The sequence below is a fragment of the Microcaecilia unicolor genome, chromosome 2 (genome assembly GCF_901765095.1).
Source record: "Microcaecilia unicolor chromosome 2, aMicUni1.1, whole genome shotgun sequence".
NCBI classification, from domain to species: Eukaryota; Metazoa; Chordata; class Amphibia; order Gymnophiona; family Siphonopidae; genus Microcaecilia; species Microcaecilia unicolor.
The window spans coordinates 498,304,743-498,324,982 of NC_044032.1; the positions used below are offsets into that span (position 1 = coordinate 498,304,743).

At 45.7% G+C, this 20,240-nt stretch overlaps 1 protein-coding gene across 3 annotated transcripts in view; it reads left to right on the top strand.

Moving 5' to 3' along the window:
- AFAP1 (actin filament associated protein 1) overlaps positions 1–20,240 on the top strand; it is a 388,894-nt gene that overhangs the window by 98,626 nt on the left and 270,028 nt on the right. For all 3 annotated transcript variants that reach the window (XM_030191154.1, XM_030191156.1, XM_030191155.1), the window contains exon 3: positions 13,271–13,391. In XM_030191154.1, the coding sequence (XP_030047014.1) occupies positions 13,271–13,391 (121 nt within the window). The remainder of the gene's footprint in view (positions 1–13,270; positions 13,392–20,240) is intronic.

Here is a 20,240-nt window from a genome sequence, read left to right on the forward strand (position 1 = left end):
CCATTTTAAGATTCTTCAAAGTCTTTCCACTGTATCTGTTCCGACACCATGGAAAACTGCTTGTATGTTCCCTAAAACTAAGGACTAGAAACTGTGCCTATCATTTCTCTCTAATTATCGTCCGATTTCACAGCTCCCCTTCATCTCCAAACTAACAGAACACATACCTGCAGCAACTCAGTGACTATCTGGAGATAATCAATGCCCTTCACCCCCATCAGACAGGATTTAGAAGTTCCCACAGCACAGAAATAGTTGTTCTTGGTCTTACTACCACTATATTCCACCATCTAGTCTATATAAATAAAAATGTAAATGTTCGTTTGTTCAAAATCTTAAATCTCCGAAAGCTCTTCACCGATTGCTTTCAAATTTGGACACAACGTTGCATTTGAATACGCGCATGTTTTTTATATACCTACTATTATATAGATGTCACAGCTGTCGTACTCGCGGAGCGCAAGCAGTGCGACGAGTAATTGCAAATCAAACTGAGGAAGAATGGCCATCACCGAACGAGAGAAACAGACAAAGAATGGCTCAAGTACGTGCCGAGGAAGCAGCAGAGCGACATGCAGCCAGACTTGACGATGCACGGTTGTGAGCATGGCAATCGCGTTCTGCAGCTTCAGATCTGCTTCATTCTCAACAGAATCAATGCGACAGGCTGAGAGTGGCTTAAATGTCCGAAAGTTCTTCACCGATTGCTTTGAAATTACGCGCATGTTTTTATATACCTACTATTATATAGATGTCACAGCTGTCGTACTTGCGGAGCAGAAGCAGTGCGATGAGTAATTGCAAATCAAGCAGAGGAAGAACAGCCATCAGCGAATGAGCGAAACACAACAAAGAATGGCTCAAATACGTGCCGAGGAAGCAGCAGAGCGACGTGCAGCCAGACTTGACGATGCACGGTTGCGAGCACGGCGATCGCGTTCTGCAGCTTCAGATCTGCTTCGTTCTCAACAGAATCAACACGACAGGCTGAGAGTGGCTTAAATCTCCGAAAGTTCTTCACCGATTGCTTTGAAATTTCGACACAACGTTGCATTCGAATACGCGCGTGTCTTTATATACCTATAATTGGAAATCAAACTGAGGAAGAATGGGCATCAGCGAACGAGCGAAACAGACAAAGAATGGCTCAAATACGTGCCGAGGAAACAGCACAGCGAAAAACATCGCTCGAGGCTCTTGATCGATCATTGCAAGATTTGCATGGAAACATCAGACCATTTGGGAACACATTAATATTGCTTGCAGGAGATTTCAGGCAAACATTACCTGTAGTTCCTCGATCGACACCAGCGGATGAAATAAATGCTTGCCTAAAATACTCTACTTTGTGGCAACATGTAAAGACGTTAAACTTAACTACAAATATGCGTGTCCAGCTGCAAAACGATCAATCATCTCAGATATTCTCACATCAATTGCTGAAAATTGGGAACGGAAAGGTGCCAGTTGATCTGACCTCAGGACGAATTTCATTGCTTCATAACTTCTGCAATTTAGTGACCTCAAAAGAACAATTGGTTGAAAAAGTATTTCCCAATATTCAAACCAATAATAAGAATCACAATTCGCTGAGTGAACGAGCTATTCTTGTGGCCAAGAACAAAGATGTCTACGAACTGAACAATATTATTCAGTCTAACATTCAAAGCGAGCCACTCACATACAAATCCGTCGACACTGTTCTGGAAGCAGATGAAGTGCTTAATTATCCAACAGACTTTTTCAATTCACTCGATCTGCCAGGGATGCCACCGCACGTACTACAATTGAAAATCGGCGTGCCAATTATCATGTTGCGAAATATCAACCAGCCAAAGCTTTGCAACCGCAGGCGGCTTGCAGTAAAAAAATTAATGAGCAATGTCGTAGAAGCAACAATCTTGACAGGACCTTTCAAAGGTGAACATGTCCTCATTCCTCGCATTCCTATGATTCCAACAGATATGCCATTTCAATTTAACAGATTGCAATTCCCAATTCCATTGGTGTTTGCAATCACCATCAACAAAGCTCAGGGCCAATCTTTAGAATTCACCTGTTTACATCTACACACGGATTGTTTCTCACATGGACAATTATATGTTGCATGTTCTACAGTCGGCAAACCAGACAATCTCTATCTCTGCACACACAATGGAACAACAAAAAATATTGTATGCCCACAAGCATTGTGAAATTAAACATATTAGAAACGTGCGCTTTCTCTTTTCTTTCTTTTCCATTTAACCAGACTGAGCCACAGCAACGCGTGGCCGGGTAGAGCTAGTTTAAAATAAAATGGTAGTTCTTCTATCCTTTGATTTACCTGATGCCTTCGATCTAGTAGATTACACTATCCTTCTCCAGCGTCTGTCTGATTTAAGCATTGCCGATATAGTCTACTGTTAGTTTCAGGACAACTTCTCAAACAGACACTATCTCGTCCAGTTGAATGTTTCTACCTCTGATCTGTATAACTTGTATTGCAGAGTTCCTTAGGGCTCTCTGTTTGCCCCCACTTTGTTCAGTCTCTTGACTGCTATTCAATCACTAGGTCTTATAGCTTATATCTGTGCAGATGACATACAGATCATAGCCTCTCTTGATGACACTAATATTCCCACTATAACTTCGCTTAATAACAAACTCTCCTTGGTAGCCAACTGGCTTTTCTCATCTAGATTAAAACTTAATCCAGAAAAAGCTAAGACCATCCTTATGACTCGTTCCGGTGATCCTCAACCAGAACCACTCATTATTGTAGCTGGTTCCCCTATTATTTTTCAATCGACTCTCAAAATTTTAGGAGTTTTATTTGATCCTGCTTTTACTTACCATGCACATATCTCAGCAGCGTAGTTTTTATAAGCTCAAAATGATTTCTTCAATCCACCATTTGTTTACTAAATCAGCCCTACAGGTTTTTATCCATTCACTGATCATATCCTCTCTAGACTATTGCAATAGTCTCCTACATGGTTGAGCTCTCACCGAAAAGTGCTGTCTTCAATTAGTCCAGAATACAGCTGTGAAACTTTTGACGAACTGTAAATTTTTTTTTAATCATGTTACACCTCTTCTTATAGATGAACATTGGCTTCCTATTACACACAGGATCACACACAAGACTCTTGTTCTGACCCACAAAATACTTCATTCTAATACTCCTCTCTAGATTCCTTACACCACTCCCACCCGCAGGTCTCTGCATTCCTCATCCTCTAACTTATTATGCATTCCTTCTGTGTGCCAACTCCATTTTGATTCCATCTGGTCCAGAGTCCTTTTCCTTTTGTTTTCCTTGACTAATCACACTGAATTTTGCATGGCCCTTTAAAACCTTTCATTTCAAGGACGCATTTGCTCGTTCTGATATACCCTAGGAATCCTAACCTTCTTGGACTTTTAGGCTGGCAGGAGCTGGCGATCATGTATAGACTTTACGCAATCTTTTTCCCCTTCCCTCTTCAGATTCTCTTTCCTATTCATTAAGTAGAGTTCCTCCTTTCCCCTTTCTATCTTTTTTTCTATTTCTCCTTCTTTCCCACAGTCTGTAATTTAATTTGTAAACCGCCCTGAAGGCCCAGCCATGAGTGGTATATCAAATCGTAAATAAACTTGAAACTTTATAATTACTTAATAACCAGACTAAAGTAGGCAATCCTTCAAGGCAATAACCTTCTAGTAACTTGAAAATGAAAACAACACATTTTAAATAATATACGAGCTCTCACAGGGAGCCGATGGAGCTCAATAAACAAAGATGATACATGATCATTCTTCGATTTACAAAAGATTAGCCTGGCAGCTGTATTTTGAATTAACTGAATCCTATTTAACATTTCTGAAGTATTGCCCAAATAAAGAGAAGTGCAATAATCAATCCTTGATAAAACCAGTAACTGAACAAGCAGAAAATATGCATTCACCAAGGAACAGCTATAAATTTGATGATACATATTTTGATTCTAAACCTTTAGCCCATAGAGCTTCCGTTGTCAGTGTGTTATCAGTGATCTTCGTCATGTGCTTTTTAAGATTTATAACGTTGAAAACCACCTCTATTTCTTAAAGACTGAGCCACAGTCTGGATTCTTTCTGTGACCAGTTGATTTTGTTGGTATCTTTTCCCTCTGGACAACCCAATCCTGTGAGGCTGACATCTGCAGTCACTTGCTTAGGTTCAGCCAGTTCTTGATATGTCCTCTTAACTAGATTCTCTAAAATTCTCTACCATTTTGGTGAACCTCTGACATAGGTATGTAGGGTTCTCCCAGATTTGGAAACCTGAATTTATGTGGTTCAAATGCATGTGAAATTATGCTCATTAATATGTTTGAATATGTAATCCTAATAGCTGGAACTGTTATTATTCTTTACATGAGAAACTTTTAAAATAAATTCTTTGTAATACACTCCAGATGTACAGTCACAAACAAAATGCTTTCTGAGGTCATTACTTCATAATTCATTTATTACTACACACAAGCTGTTTATAACTGTACATTTGGTTTATTTACATATCTACTTGACTGTCTTCTGCTAAGCCCAGCAAAGCAATGCAAACAGACAAAAATAGAATACAAACTCAGATTAAAACAGAGCCCCTCACATATTGCACAATAGCATAACATTTTAAATGACTTCACCATTTGCATATGTAAGAAGCTGATTTATTATTTGTATATGACATTTATACTCATTTTCCTGCACAAATTTGAGTTCAATGTGGCTAACAGGCTACAAGAAGACGGTACAAAATATGAAATAAAAACCATAATCCCACACATATCAACAAAGGGAAGCATTGTAAATACATATGCAAGGGGGGGAGGAAAAACTAGGCATCGACATCAATTTTAAAAAGGAAAGATTTCAAAAACTTGTGTAAAACTAAGTAATCATGCTGGGACCTAATGTATTTCAGCAAGGAATTCTGCCACTTAGTACCTTGGAAAGGAAAAGCAGCAGAATAAATTGACCTATAGACTACTTTCTTACAGATAGGAAAAGGAAGACGAGGTGGGCTCTCACACCACAGGTAGCACTGCGAGAAGGCAAAGTGACAAGGAGCAACATATAATCAAGTCTGAAATATGAGAGCACAGAGCTTAAAGATAACCCTGGCCTTAATGGGAAGCCAATGCAATTTACACTGTGTAATTGGTCATATGTGTTTTTAAATGATTTCAGAAAAGTCACTATTTACATGTATATACCTGCCGTGTACAGTTTTGAAGGGGGCATGACTTGGTGGACTTGAAAAGTTTACATGTTTTTCCTATTTTGATATAGAGATAAAGATGTATCTCTAAAAAAAAAATTGTCTCTGTTGGCATTTACACCCACTCGTGGGCATGTGTGTTGGATAACTATCATTTGGATCTTGAGTTTGGAAGACTGATTGAGGGAGTAGTTGGCCTTTGAAACTACTTCAGAAATATACAGATTTGAGTTTTTGGATCTTCCCTCCTTAATTGGCTCTGCTTGGATGTACAGTTCTGTAAAATCCACCACTTACGGTAGTGCTGGTATTTAGCTCTCAGTAATGCCCATCTTTTTTTTTTTGGGAGGGGGGATGTTTTTTTCTTTGTAAAATGGCCCTTCACACTGCACATGCTATCCAATACACATGTTTTTCCCTTGGCCCTTATAGATGTTTTACCAAAGACTCAGCTCAGTCTTCAGAGTCTTTTGTAAAATACACTGCAAACTCTGAATATCTTGACTTGGATGGCCTTTTTCCTAAGTAGACAGTCAATTCAAAATTGGTCTTACAATATGGTAGATTAAAATACCTAACTACAATAGAACAGTGACCAACACTAAAACAATCAGAAAATGCTGCATAAACAACAGACTTTGTAATGGGCAACTAGTCAGAGCAACAAGATGGAATACAATGTGCCTAAAAGAACATAAGTTACTGTAAAAAAACTGCAGACTACAGCAGTATACAGCTAGGGTCATAAACCACAAAAAGGACCACTGTCCTGGTATGCGCAAAACTAACCCATTTGGAGAAATTGCCCCCGAGACAGTTGGTCAAGGAAAAGAACAGAGAGAGCAAGTATGCCTTGTAGCGCTATAGAAATGATAAGTAGTAGTAGTAGTAGTAGTAACTAACCATGTGAAGCAGACACATCAGAAAGCTTCAGGCAAAATGTATAGCCAGAGCCCATGAAAAGGTAGGAACCATTCCTCCATAACAGCCCAGTGTACAACCATTTCACCTGGTTTCTCAAGGTTCCCTTAGGTATCAAATGCCCAGGTAAACAACCAGATTTTTAGTTTCACTTTGAACCTCTGGTAGGAGTCTTCTAAGACAGTTGGGGAGTGAATTCCATAAGGAGGGGCCAGATAAAAGAAAGTGGTCCGACAAGTGATCTGTAAATGAATTCTTGATGGGGGAGGGGTTGTATGGATGACCAAATGAGAGACATAATGAGAAGTACCATTATACAAGGTTTGCTAGATCAATATCAAGATCTTAAACTTACGTCAAAATGAGATGGATAACCGATGCTGATTTATTAGGAGTAGGGTTACGTGGTTAGACTTCTGGGCATGATGAAGAAGTTTCACCACAACAGGTTGAGACAAGTAACTCCCTAGAGTTTTTTGCTGTTTTCTCAGCAACTGCTTTACGTTATGTGCCGAGTGGAATGAGATTATCTTTAAACATGAAATTACAGTCTTTTTAGCGTGACCACCCATCAATTTTTGCGCATTCAAAAATGTTTGCACTGTAAAACTACCATTATTTGAAAAAAAAAAAAAAAAAAAGGATACCAGCTTACTGTTAATGACATCACAGTGAAGTAGACTTTTATCTGGGGAACAATGTTGGAGGCCTATCACAAGCTCCGCCCAAAACCACAAACAGTTGCTGAACTCAAGGAAACCCTGCAGATGATCTGGGACAGCCTGCCACAGGGACTGATGACAAGACTGTTAAGAACTTCCCAAAGCGACTGAAGGCCTGTGTTAAAGCTGGGGTTGACACTTTGAGCATTCACAGTGACTGTAAAATTCTGACACATTGTTAATTGTATTGTTTGAATTACTTCATTTTACTGTGTTTTTGCTCAAACATTTAACACGCAAGATCAGTAACATCAACATAGTTTAAGATAATTAAATTTTGTTTAATAGTAATTTCCATATCATCAAGCTGATCAATCCATAGACTGGTGGGTTGTGTCCATCTACCAGCAGGTGGAGATAGAGAGCAAACTTTTGCCTCCCTATATGTGGTCATGTGCTGCCGGAAACTCCTCAGTATGTTCTCTATCTCAGCAGGTGGTGGTCACACACAGCAGCAGCTCTGGCTAGGCCTCCAAGCCTAATCCTTAGGTTTTGTTGAGGCCTGGGGTTGAGGGCTCTTTTGAGCAAGTGCAAACCTGGTGGTGCCAGGTCCCTCCTTTTCTCCCCCCTCCCGCTGGCTCCGTTTAAAAAAAAAAAAAAAAAAAAATTTTAAACGTCTTTAAAGGCGTTTAATTCGACGTTTCTTTAAACGTTCATTGCAGCTACTCACTGGGACACCAGTTCGTTACAGCTCGGAGCGGCAAGCAGGTAATTTTACCTTTTTATAGCGGGCAGGGGGTTCCCCGATTCTTCTCCTCGTGGCATATGGCGTCGGAGGGCGAGGGCGCAAAGGGTCGCTCCCCGGATCGCTGGAGCGCTTCTAGAGGGGATGCGGGGGTTTTACAACCTGATTCGCCCTTGATGGGTGACAGTTTAGTGACCGATGAATGTCCCGGTCGTTCCTCCGGCGTGGCGGTTTTTTCCCGCCATAAACGCCCATCCCCCGCTCCTCGCCTCCGCCATCTTGGCCGGCCACGCAGCTCGGACGGCTTCTTCGTGGGCCGCCCTTGAGGTTGGAGACATTAATGCCATGAACGCCCTTAATTTGGGCGACGGCACAAGCGGCTACAGTTAAGCGCCGTTCTTCCCGCGCGGCTCCTTCGCGGAGTTTCGCGCAGGACGCCATTTTGGATGCGCAGCATGTCTCTCCCCCGCTATTGCGAGCGCCGGTTGAGAGTGCGTCTAGGGCTGTTGCCCAGGCTGCGGAAGTGCACAGTCTGGGGGTTTCTCCCCCGAGTTTGTTTTGCTGCTGCATCAGGCTTTCCTCATGCAAAACGCTGCCCCTGCTCCCTCTTCTGATAAAGAGGTTGAGGTTCCCAGAGGTAAACGCCCTCGGGTTGATTTCCAGGCCTTGGAGGACTTTGTCTCCTCCGATGTAGATGAGGGCAGCGTGTCTGAGGTCTCCCAACGGTCCTTTGCGGATTCCTTGGAGGAGATAGATCCCCGCTCGGATGGAGCGGATGACCCCTCTGCAGCGCGGCTTTTTAGCCCAGAGGATTTGCCCAACCTGTTTTTACAGGCCATGGACACTTTGAAGATTTCCTCTCCGGAGGACGTCTCTCCCTCAGCCCCTGTTGGCTCTGCCATTATGCTGGGGACGAAGCGCCCGCCTAGATCCTTCCACGTGCATGATGCCATGCACACCTTAATTGCGGCTCAATGGGATGTCCCGGAAACGAGCCTTAAAGTGGCTAGGGCTATGTCCCGCCTCTATCCTTTGGCTGTGAGTGAACGTGAGGCCTATCTGTGGCCTACCGTGGATTCTTTAATCACTGCGGTGACTAAGAAAACGGCGTTGCCGGTGGAAGGTGGCACGGCCCTAAAGGACGCCCAAGACAGAAGATTGGAGGCGGCCTTAAGGTCGTCCTTTGAGGCTGCTGCTTTAAGTTTGCAGGCCTCAGTTTGCGGCTCCTATGTGGCCAGGGCGTGCCTGACTATGGTGCAGCGGGCTTCCCCCTCGGATCTTTCCTTGAGGGCTGATTGGCCGGCCCTGGAATCGGGCTTAGCCTATTTGGCAGACTTGCTGTATGATGTCTTGAGAGCCTCAGCTAAAGGCATGGCTCAGACAGTCTCTGCGCGGCGGTGGCTTCGGCTGAAACATTGGTCTGCTGACCACGCCTCTAAATCCCGCCTGGCTAGATTGCCTTTTAAAGGCAAGCTGCTCTTTGGGGTCGAGCTGGACAAAATCGTGACCGATCTCGGCACGTCTAAGGGCAAGAAATTACCAGAGGTCAGGGCTCGGGCTAGTACTCGTCCCGGTACCTCCAGAGGACGGTTGCTGGAAGCCCGTCGGTACCGCCCGGGCAAGTCGGGTTCCTCTGCCCCCTCTTCCTTCAAGAGGAATTTCTCCCCCAAGCAGCATTCCTTTCGCAGAGACCGCCGTCCCGGAGGTGCTCCCTCCGGTCCTCCCCCAGGGTCTCGTACCCAATGACGGGGCCTTGGTCCACGCCCCAGTGCAGATTGGAGGACTGCTGTCCTCGTTTCTGGGCGAGTGGACCACTATAACTTCAGACGCATGGGTGCTGGAAGTCATCAGAGACGGCTACAAGCTAGAGTTCTGCCAACCCTTAAGAGACGGGTTTGTACTCTCTCCCTGCAAGTCTCCGGTCAAGCTGTGGCAGTGCAGCAGACCTTGGACAACCTGATCCGCCTGGGTGCGGTCGTTCCGGTGCCAAAAAATCAGATTGGCAAGGGACGTTACTCCATTTACTTTGTGGTTCCAAAGAAAGGAGGTTCTGTCCGGCCTATCCTCGACCTCAAAGGGGTCAATCGGGCCTGGAAAGTGAGGCACTTTCGCATGGAGACTCTCCGCTCTGTTATAGCGGCAGTGAAGGCAGGAGAGTTCTTGGCTTCCTTGGACATCAAGGAAGCGTACCTGCATATTCCCATCTGGCCTCCTCTCCAACGCTTTCTGCGTTTTACAGTCCTGAGACGACACTTCCAGTTCAGAGCCCTCCCTTTCGGGTTGGCTACTGCTCCGCGGACCTTTTCCAAAGTAATGGGGGTCATAGCGGCCTTCCTGCTAAAGGAAGGAGTACAAGTCCATCCTTATCTGGACGACTGGTTGATCCGAGCCCCCTCTTATGCAGAGTGCGGCAAAGCTATGGACCGGGTAGTTGCTCTTGTGAGCTCCCTGGGATGGATCATCAACTGGAAGAAGAGCCAGCTGCGCCCGACTCAGTCCCTGGAGTATCTGGGAGTTCGATTCGACACCCAAGTGGGCAGAGTGTTCCTGCCAGACAATCGGATTGTCAAGCTTCAGGCTCAGGTGGACTAGTTCCTAGTAGCCTCTCCTATTCGGGCTTGGGACTACGTGCAGCTGTTGGGCTCTATGACGGCCACGATGGAAGTAGTGCCCTGGGCCAGGGCTCATATGAGACCACTACAGCTATCTCTGCTGCTGCGCTGGACTCCGATGTCGGAGGATTATGCTGTGCGCCTTCCCGTGGACCCAGCAGTGCGCAAGGCGCTGAGCTGGTGGACGCAGACAGACAAGTTGTCTGCAGGATTGCCTCTGGTGACCCCGGAGTGGATTGTCGTCACGACAGACGCCTCTTTGATGGGCTGGGGAGCCCACTGCTTGGGAAGGACAGCGCAGGGGCTCTAGTCTCCTGCAGAGGCAAGTGGTCTATCAACCTCCTGGAACTCAGAGCCATTCGGTTGGTGTTATTGGAGTTCATCCCGGTACTGGTTGTAGCCTGTACGGGTCCTGTCGGACAATGCCACGGCTGTGGCCTATATCAACCGCCAGGGAGGTACCAAGAGCGCCCCTCTAGCCAAGGAGGCTATGAGTCTTTGCCAGTGGGCGGAAGCGAACCTGGAGCAGCTTTCAGCGGCCCACATTGCCGGAGTCATGAATGTCAAGGCGGACTTTCTCAGTCGCCATACCTTGGAGCCCGGAGAGTGGCAACTATCTGCTCAGGCGTTCTTGGACATCACGAAGCGCTGGGGCCAGCCGAGCCTAGATCTGATGGCGTCATCGGCCAATTGCCAAGTGCCGCGCTTTTTCAGCAGAGGACGGGACCCTCGATCCCTGGGAGTAGATGCTCTTCTCCAACAGTGGCCGACACAAGAGCTCCTCTATGTGTTCCCGCTCTGGCCCATGTTGGGCAGGGTGCTAGACCGGGTGGCAAAGCATCCCGGCAGGGTAATCCTGGTGGGTCCGGATTGGCCCAGACGTCCCTGGTATGCGGACTTGATCAGGCTCTCAGTCGACGATCCTCTGCGGCTGTCAGTGGAGCAGGGCCGGTTACATCAGGGTCCCGTGGTGATGGAGGATCCCTCTCCCTTTGGTCTTACGGCCTGGCTATTGAGCGGCAGCGTCTGAGGAAGAAGGGCTTCTCAGACAAGGTCATCGCCACTATGCTGAGAGCGAGGAAACGCTCTACTTCTACTGCTTACGCCAGGGTTTGGCGTATCTTTGCAGCATGGTGTGAAGCAGGCTCACTTTCTCCCTTCACTGCTCCAATTTCTTCAGTGTTGGCGTTCCTGCAAGAAGGTCTGGAGAAAGGCCTGTCGCTCAGTTCCCTTAAAGTCCAGGTAGCGGCTCTGGCTTGCTTCAGGGGCCGCCTGAAGGGTGCTTCCCTGGCTTCGCAGCCAGATGTGGTGCGCTTTCTCAAGGGAGTTAATCACCTGCGCCCTCCTCTGCACTCAGTGGTGCCTGCGTGGAATCTCAACCTGGTGCTAAGAGCATTGCAGAAGCCGCCTTTTGAACCCTTGTCGAGGGCATCTCTGAAAGACCTGACGTTGAAAGCAGTCTTTTTGGTGGCTATCACTTCAGCCAGAAGAGTTTCCGAGCTCCAGGCGCTCTCATGTCGAGAGCCTTTTCTGCGGTTCACTGAGGCAGGAGTGACTATTCGCACAGTGCCTTCCTTCCTGCCCAAGATTGTTTCTCGCTTCCATGTGAATCAGCAGCTCTGTCTCCCTTCCTTTCGTAGGGAGGACTACCCAGAGGAGTACTCTGCTCTTAAATATCTGGATGTGAGACGAGTCATCTTCAGATACTTGGAAGTGACCAATGATTTCCGGAAATCGGATCATCTGTTTGTCCTGTTTGCAGGTCCTCGTAAGGGTCTGCAGGCTGCTAAGCCTACAGTGGCAAGATGGGTCAAGGAAGCCATTGCAGCGGCTTATGTGGCCGCGGGGAAGGTGCCGCCTATCCAGCTGAAGGCTCACTCCACGAGAGCTCAGGCGGCCTCGATGGCAGAGGCCGGATCCGTCTCCTTGGAAGAGATATGCAAGGCGGCAACTTGGGCTTCGGATCATACATTCTCCAAGCATTACCGTTTGACTGTGGCTGCACGGGCGGAGGCCCGGTTTGGAGCTTCAGTGTTGAGGTCAGGGATTTCAATGTCCCGCCCTGGGTGAGTACTGCTTCGGTACATCCCACCAGTCTATGGATTGATCAGCTTGATGATATGGAAGGTAAAATTATGTATAATCATACCTGATAATTTTCTTTCCATTAATCATAGCTGATCAATCCATAGCCCCTCCCAGATATCTGTTCTGTTTTTATTCTGGTTGCATTTCAGGTTCAAGTTTAGTCTTCAGTTATTTCAGAAAGACTTCGTGTTCAAGTTCTTTCACTTGGATTCTTCAAGAGTTGAGACGAGTTTGTGTTACAGTGAGCTGCTGCATTCCTCTCCCCTCCGTTTTACGGGGCTGGATTGAGACATAAATTCTGCCGGCACTCCCTCCCGCTTCGTGCGGCTGTAGGGCAGCTTTGTACCCCTCCCGCTTCGGCGGTGTTAGGGTCAGTCAGCTCCTCCCGCGGTTGCGGTTGCAGGATAAGCCAGATCCCCCCGCATCGGCGGGTGTGGTGTCCCTCCCCCGCTCCGCGGGGATGAGCTGGACGGATTCCCCTCCCCCACTTGTGTGGGGATGAGCTGGGTTAATTCCCCTCCCCCGTTTCGGCGGTGGTGAGCTGGGCAGAGTGTCCCTTCGTGGGTGTAATTCTCTAAGTGCTGAGTCCTGCGGATGGAGCTTTGATATCGACATACTGAGGAGTTTCCGGCAGCACATGACCACATATAGGGAGGCAAAAGTTTGCTCTCTATCTCCACCTGCTGGTAGATGGACACAACCCACCAGTCTATGGATTGATCAGCTATGATTAATGGAAAGAAAATTATCAGGTATGATTATACATAATTTTACCATGTAAGTATGATGATTAAATAAGTACATAATTTCTTATTGATATTCAAAGCGGTTCCTGAGAAAATGGCAAAAAAATATATGGGGTTACTGAGTTTTATTTTCCCCTCACCCTGTATATTTTGTAAATGTCATAATTGGTTTAGGGAAGAATTTTTAAGGCTATTATAAAGCAAATTGTAATAATCCAAACAGTTCAGAGTTAGTGTCTGAATTAGTAATTTCAAATTCTTATTCTCAGCAGATGCCTAACTGCATGAACTTGGCACAAGGTGTAGAAAGAAGCTTTCAGAACTGCAGAAATTTGATGGTCGAAAGTAAGAAATGTAATCAAGATGAACCCCCCTGCTCGACAACTGAATCATGTAAGGAGATGGTGGTCCCTAAGATAATGGGAGAAAGCGTGAACCTTATGGCTGTGCATTTCTATGGGTTGAGCTTTAGTTTACGGTAATAAACCATTGAGCCACTGCATTCAGGCATGTATCCGGTTCTACAATTTCAGGGGATACAGTATTGGTGTAAAACTACAAGTGATTATCATATGCTTAGAGGGAACAGAATTGATGTAAGTTAAAGGCTGTTCCCTCCATCAGCCATGTCTCAGTCACACAGAAGGCATGCAGAACGTCTTTAATTATAAAATTTTGGACTACTGAATATTTATTCCTGATGGGAACATGTTTTATGCAGATTAGAGAGTTGCACGGGGACAGAAATCTTACCAGTCCCCACCCGTCCCCATCCACCCATCCCACTGGAATCCTATCCATCCCCACCCATCCCCACAAGAATTAAACCCATCCCCACCCGTCCCCACAAGAATTTAACCTGTCCCAACTCAATCCCGCAAGACTTTATGTTTCAACAATTTTTATTATGGAGAAATCAACGTAATACAATAGTAATTTCTTGCATGGGATACTTACAATTGTTTTCCCACATCATTTACTCTGCTCTAATACAAATGAACAGCTAACATCCCCAAAGTGGTATAATCCCCCGTCTACTCCATCATCTTACCCTCGAACCCCTTCCCCATCCCGCAAGACTTTAATGGTACATAAAAATAAAGTTCCGGTTGGCTCTCCGTCTCTCTCTGGGTTTGAGCCGCAGCACTGCAGGCAAGGAAGGAACCCGCGGGATTCCCACGAACCACGTTCCTGTGCAGGTCTCTAATGCAGATCTACCTGATGCATCTAGGAGCTGATTTGAGGCTGGGATCCCCATGAGCCCCTTAGACTGTTGAATGGGGTGAGCATCAGCGCCTGGGCATAGAAAAGTGGTTATAATGCCAGAGGGTGCCATGAAAGGCCTCATGTGTCGGATGTTCCGAGAATGCTGGAACTAGGTAAAATAGACGTAATTAATTAAAAAAAAAAACAACCCACCTGAGCCAGCTAAAGAATAATGAAGACTCAGAAAGATTGCCCAAAGGAGATATCCAAAGAGCATCACTTAATCCTTTTGTGCTGCACCAAAGTCAGGCTACAATTCTTGGAGGTAGTGTTTTGGGCTGTGGAGGGGTTAGTAGCAAGAACAACAATAAGTACTTTCACAGGTGAAGAGCTTTGCACTGCTTGGGTGGGTGGACTTTGGGAAGATATTCATAGAAGGAATCCCATAACATCATACATTCCTCCAGATATTTGTATTCTCTGATGTAACAGAAAACCTAATCTAATGTGACATTCTTAATATGGATTCAAACATTTTGAAGATGTAGGAAACAATTTTTTCCTACTTTGGTCTATAGGAGCCAACTTTTCAAAATGATTGGGGTTGCTTTTTTTTTTTTACAGGTGGTGCATTGCCCCCCCCCCCCCCCCCCCCGGGTACCTTAACATCCTGTCTGCTGTAGTCTTCACCTGGGCAGTGGCAGCGCCACTCAAAGGCTGCCTGCAACCTGCACCAGGACGTCTTCCCTGAACAGTCCCTTCCCCTCAGTCCCCTAAATTTCAAAAACTGACCTATTTCAATCACTATACTATAGATCAGCAAATACAAATAAAACAAAAAATGGAACATATGATATCATTTTATTGGACTAAATACATTTTTCAATCAGCTTTCAGAGGCCAAAACCTCTTTCCTCAGGTCAGGACAGTATACTGCTATTACGGTATTCTATTCTGACATGGGAAAGGAGGGTTTGGTCTCCAAACAGTCAAAATGTATTAAAATTAGTCCAATAAAGATATTACCTTATTTCCATTTTCTGTATTTATTAACACAGCTACCACACTACTTTATACTATACTAAACATAAAATTCATTTTTTCCTACCTTTGTTGTCTGGCCGTTTACTGTTTCTAATTGTGTTGGTCTCAGTCTCTTGTTTCTTCTTTCTTCGATCTTAACTCTGCTCCCTTTCCATCCAGCGTCTACCCCCTCTCTCTCCCCTTTCCATCCAGCGTCTGCCCCCTCTCTTCCCCCTTTCCATCCAGCATCTGCCCCCTCTCTTCCCTCTTTCCATCCAGCATCTATTTTCTCCATCCATGTGTATTTTTTCTCCTCTTTTCCTTTTCCCTCATCTCAGTCAGTATGCATCTCCTTCCTCTTTCTTCCCTCTCCTCCATCCATATAAATCACCTTCCTCTCTCTTCCTTCTTCTCCATCCATGTCCAGCATTTTTCCTCTACCCCCTCCATCCATGTCCAGCATTTCTTCTCTCTCTCTCTGCCCCTCCATCCATGTTCATCTCACTTCCTCTCTCTTCCCTCCCCTCCATCCATGTGCATCTCCTCCTCTGTCTTCCCTCCCCTCCATCCATGTCCAGCATTTCTCCTCTCCCCTCCATGTGCATCTACTTCCTCTGTCTTTTTTCCACTCCATGTCCAGTCCAGCATTTCTCCTTTCTCCCCTGCCCTCCATTCATGTGCATCTCCTTCCTCTCTTCCCTCTCCTCCATACATGTCCAGCATTTCTCCTGCCCTCCCCTCCATCCATGTACAGCAACTCTCCTCTTTCTCCTGCCCTCCCCTCCATCCATCCTTGTTCAGCAACTCTCCTCTCTCCCTGCCCTCTCCATCCATATCCAGCAATTCTCCTCTCTCCGCTGCCCTCCCCTCCATGTCCAGCGATTTCTTCTTTCTCCCCTGCCCTGCCCTCCCCTCCCCTCCCCTCCCGCCATCCATCTATGTCCAACATGTCTCATCTCTCCCCTGCCCTGTCCTCCATGTCCAGCGATTTCTCCTCTCTCCCTTGCCCTCCCCTCCATGTCCAGTAACTCGCCCCAAACACCACCTGCCACCCCTTTCAGCCCCCCTCCCCCCAGGTTGCGCTTCCAACCCCAGCCCGACCTGCCCGCCCTCTTCTCCCACAACAGCCTTCTGGCCACCCAGAATGTAAAACTCATCTTACCTCAGGTCGCGGCTGCAGTGAACGACGAGCAGGCTCGTCTTCAGCCTTCCCTTCTCTCTCAGCTCTGGTCTCGCCCTCGCAGAAACTGGAAATGAGGGTGGGACCAGAGAGAGCTGAGAGAGAAGGGAAAGCTGAAGATGAGCCTGCTCGCCTTTCACTGCCGCTGCCCGCGACCTGAGGTAAAATGAGTTTTAAATTCTGTGCGGCAGGAAGGCGAGGACGGAGGACTGTTGTGGGAGAAGTGGGCGGGCTGGGTTTGGAAGTGGATCTTCCGTTGGGTGACGGCGGGTGAGAATATTGGGGGTGCTCGAACACCCAGCACCCATGGAGTCGGCGCCTATGCCTTGGTCCATCTGTGATCTTGTAGAACTTGAGATTTCTTATCTTTGAATTCCCAAATCCTTTGGAGCGATTTGGCTACAATCAACAAGTTGCTTAAATAGCAGGGACAAGTATTAGAACCCTCTTTGTTTACAATGATGTAAAGACAGCCATTAATTTTTGTAAATAGGGGCTGTTTTCAGACAAGAGGGCATATAAATGCACTGATAATCATAGGCTCAACTAACTGAAGATAACAAATTGGAGAAAATATTTCTTCACTTATGTAATTAAACTCTGGAATTTCTTGCCAGAGAATGTAGTAAAAGCAGTTAGCTTAACAGGGTTTAAAAAAGGCTTGGACACGTTTCAACAAGAAAGGTCCATAGTCCATTAGTAAGATGGACTTGGGAAAATCCACTGATTATTCATGTTTTATTCTTTTGGAATCTTGCCAGGTTCTTGTTGGAAACAGGATACTGGGCTTGATAGACCTTCAGTATGTCTCAGTATGGTGATACTTATGTACTGTACTTAAGTAGTGGAAATGTAGATAAGCCTCTGTACGGGAAACTGAGGGTGGTAAGAGCTATTAGAAAAAGAGATGAATAGCACTGTGGGTAATAAAGAATAACACAGAAACAAACAAAAGTGTCCCCCTAAACATAAGACACGTGGAGGGGCATTTTAGATATGACGTCTAAGTCTGACTTTAGATGTTTTGCAAAAAATGTCCAAAATCAGAATAGGAAAGAAGGTTATTTTCAAAAATGAAAAATGTCTATCTTTTGTTTTCGAAAATACTGTTGGCAAGGTTTTGTGCTTTGGACGTTTTGTTTTTTGGTCCATTTAAAAAAAAAAAAAACAAAAAAAACATCCAAGTGAAAAACAGAGAAAATCAAGCCATTGGGATGTAGGAGGGGCCAGCATTTTTAGTAGACTGGTGTCCCAGAGGAGATAAATGGGGCACCCTAGGGGACACTGCAGTGGACTTCAAAAACATGCTCCCAGATACACATCTTAGTGTTACTCCCTTGTCTGCTGAGCCCAACTGTACACCACTACAATAGCCCTTAAAGTTGAAGGGGTCACCTATATGTGGGTACAGTGAGTTTCTGCTGAGTTTTGGAGGGCTCACAGTTTCCCCTACAAATGTGACAGTAAGAGAGAGATAGGGACCAGAGTCCCCCCCCACTCCATGGTGCACTACGCTGACCACTACACTACTCCAGGGACCTGCATGCTGTTCTAATTGACCTGGTTCTAACATCTGAGGCTGTCATAGAGGCTGCTAAATCATATTTGTTTTCACATTTGTGGGGGGTGGGAGAGGAGTCAGTGACCACTGGGGGAGCTACCCCTGATTCCTTCCAGTCATCTGGTCATTTAGGGCACCCTTTTGTGCCTTATTCATGATAACAGGTCTAGCTCAAAACGTCTTAGTTTTAGTTGTGGACACTTTTGTTTCGTTCCATTATTGCTGAAAAACATCCAAATGTTAGGAACGCCCAGATCCCGCCCTTAACATGCCCCTGACACGCCCCCTTGTGATTTGAAAGCACTTCTGATGGACTTCATAGAAAAACGTCTAAAAATTGGTTTTGAAAATACCGATGTGGACGTTTTTGTGAGTAAAACATGCAAATGCAAATGCAGATTTATGCCACTTTTTGGACGTTTTTCTCTTTTAAAAATGAGCTCCACAGTGTACAAAAAAAGAAGAGGCAGGGGGTAGACCAAATGTCTGTCGAAACCGTAGGTGCAAGTTTATACAAAAAATCCAAGGACAAGTCGCGTTTCGGCGGTGACCGGACCTGCTTCAGGAGTCAAACAAGATATCTCAACCACTGATGATAAAAATACATAAAGAGGCTAGAGAACCCAAAGTACAGCATCTGTCTACTGCACTATTCAAATCTCCCAGCCTCTTGTAATAACCAGAGGGGTAGCTCTCAGAGTGTAGAACCTATTCCCTGCAGAGATTGCACTAGTATCAAGATAGATTGGAAGATGTGACCTGTCCCAGGGAAAGGATTCAGGCGCATTATTCCAGGACTCCCCCGAAAGCATAACCATCAGCCTTCTGGCAAAGGAGGAATTATAATTCTCACATATCTTTCAGTCTGGATATCCTTACACTTTTTATGTATGCACTTCTGAATGTTGGTTATATTATGCATGGCTCTGTTATGTTCATGATATGATTTATTTCTGTAAATGTTTTAAAATTTTAATTTTTTCAATATTGTGATTAATTTTGCTTTATTTATATAGTTTTTCCCCTGATGCAGCCATTGGCGAAACATGGCCACATCAGGCATAAGTATTTCTGGCAGAATTAAAGTTCTTGCTACTATTTTCCACGTATGTTGGTCTGCTGTTTGTTCTGTTGTGCTTGCATCGCAGATCTTCTGCCTCTCGTGTTTTTCTTACCTGCCCATGTATGACATGGGTGTGATTTCAGCTCTAGCCTGGCTTTGTTAAGAAAGTATCACTGCTGTAGCACTCATGTAACAATGAGAAACTAGGATGTATTGGAGTGGAAGTGACATAGGGGGACCCAGGAGACTTGAAATGTAGGTAGCAGAACTGTGGAGTCTGGACATCAAACCTTCACCTCCTACTTCAAGTCCTCTATTTTTCTCTTGTCCTACCTCAACTCCTACTATGTGATTAATTACTGAAACAAAAGATGTTTGTTTAGGTGCAGAATTAGGACTTACAGACTACAAAATACATTTATTTGACGTATGAACTAAGAACCTGAACAAAAAAAATAATACTGTGAAATGAAAATATGCAATACACTGTTGTAAGTTTCTGTCTTGAAGCTGGAGTCGGAGTCGGCCCCGATGCACAAAGGCAACCATAAATACGACTGCCCTCGCTAAACTTTAGCAAATCGCTAACAGCCAACGATGCACAAAGGAGATCGCATGCAGATGAGCTGCACGAATCCCCCTTTGTTTGCGAGTCTGAGCTGTCAAATGGATTTGACACTGCTGTCAAATTCATTTGAAAGCTCTGATGCACCCGACCTCCCTGACCCCCCACTTTTTTTTTTTTTTTTAATTTACCCTGGTGGTCCAGTGGACCCTGACTACCCCAGTCTTTTTTTTTTTACTTTCCCTGGTGGTCCACTGGACTGCAACCCTCCTTCCGGCAACCCCCATAACCCCCGAACCTTAAAAAAAATTTTTCCATGGTGGTCCAGTGGACTCGACTTGTACCCCCATGTGTGCACACACACCCCCACCTGACCCCCACCTCCACCCATCCCTGTACCTTTACAACAAGGTAGAAACAGGAGGGCAGGAGCAATAGCTCCTCCCTCCTTCCCTGGGGTCGCCCAGAACAAAATGGCGGTGCCCAGGCCCTGCTCAGTGCATTCTGGGATGCACTGGTTGGGGCTAAACACCATATAAGGAGTTCCTCATATGATGTTTAGCCCTGCCAAGTACATCCCAGAATGCACTGAGCAGGACCTGGGCACCACCATTATGTTCTGGGTGGGCCTGAGGCAGGAGCTG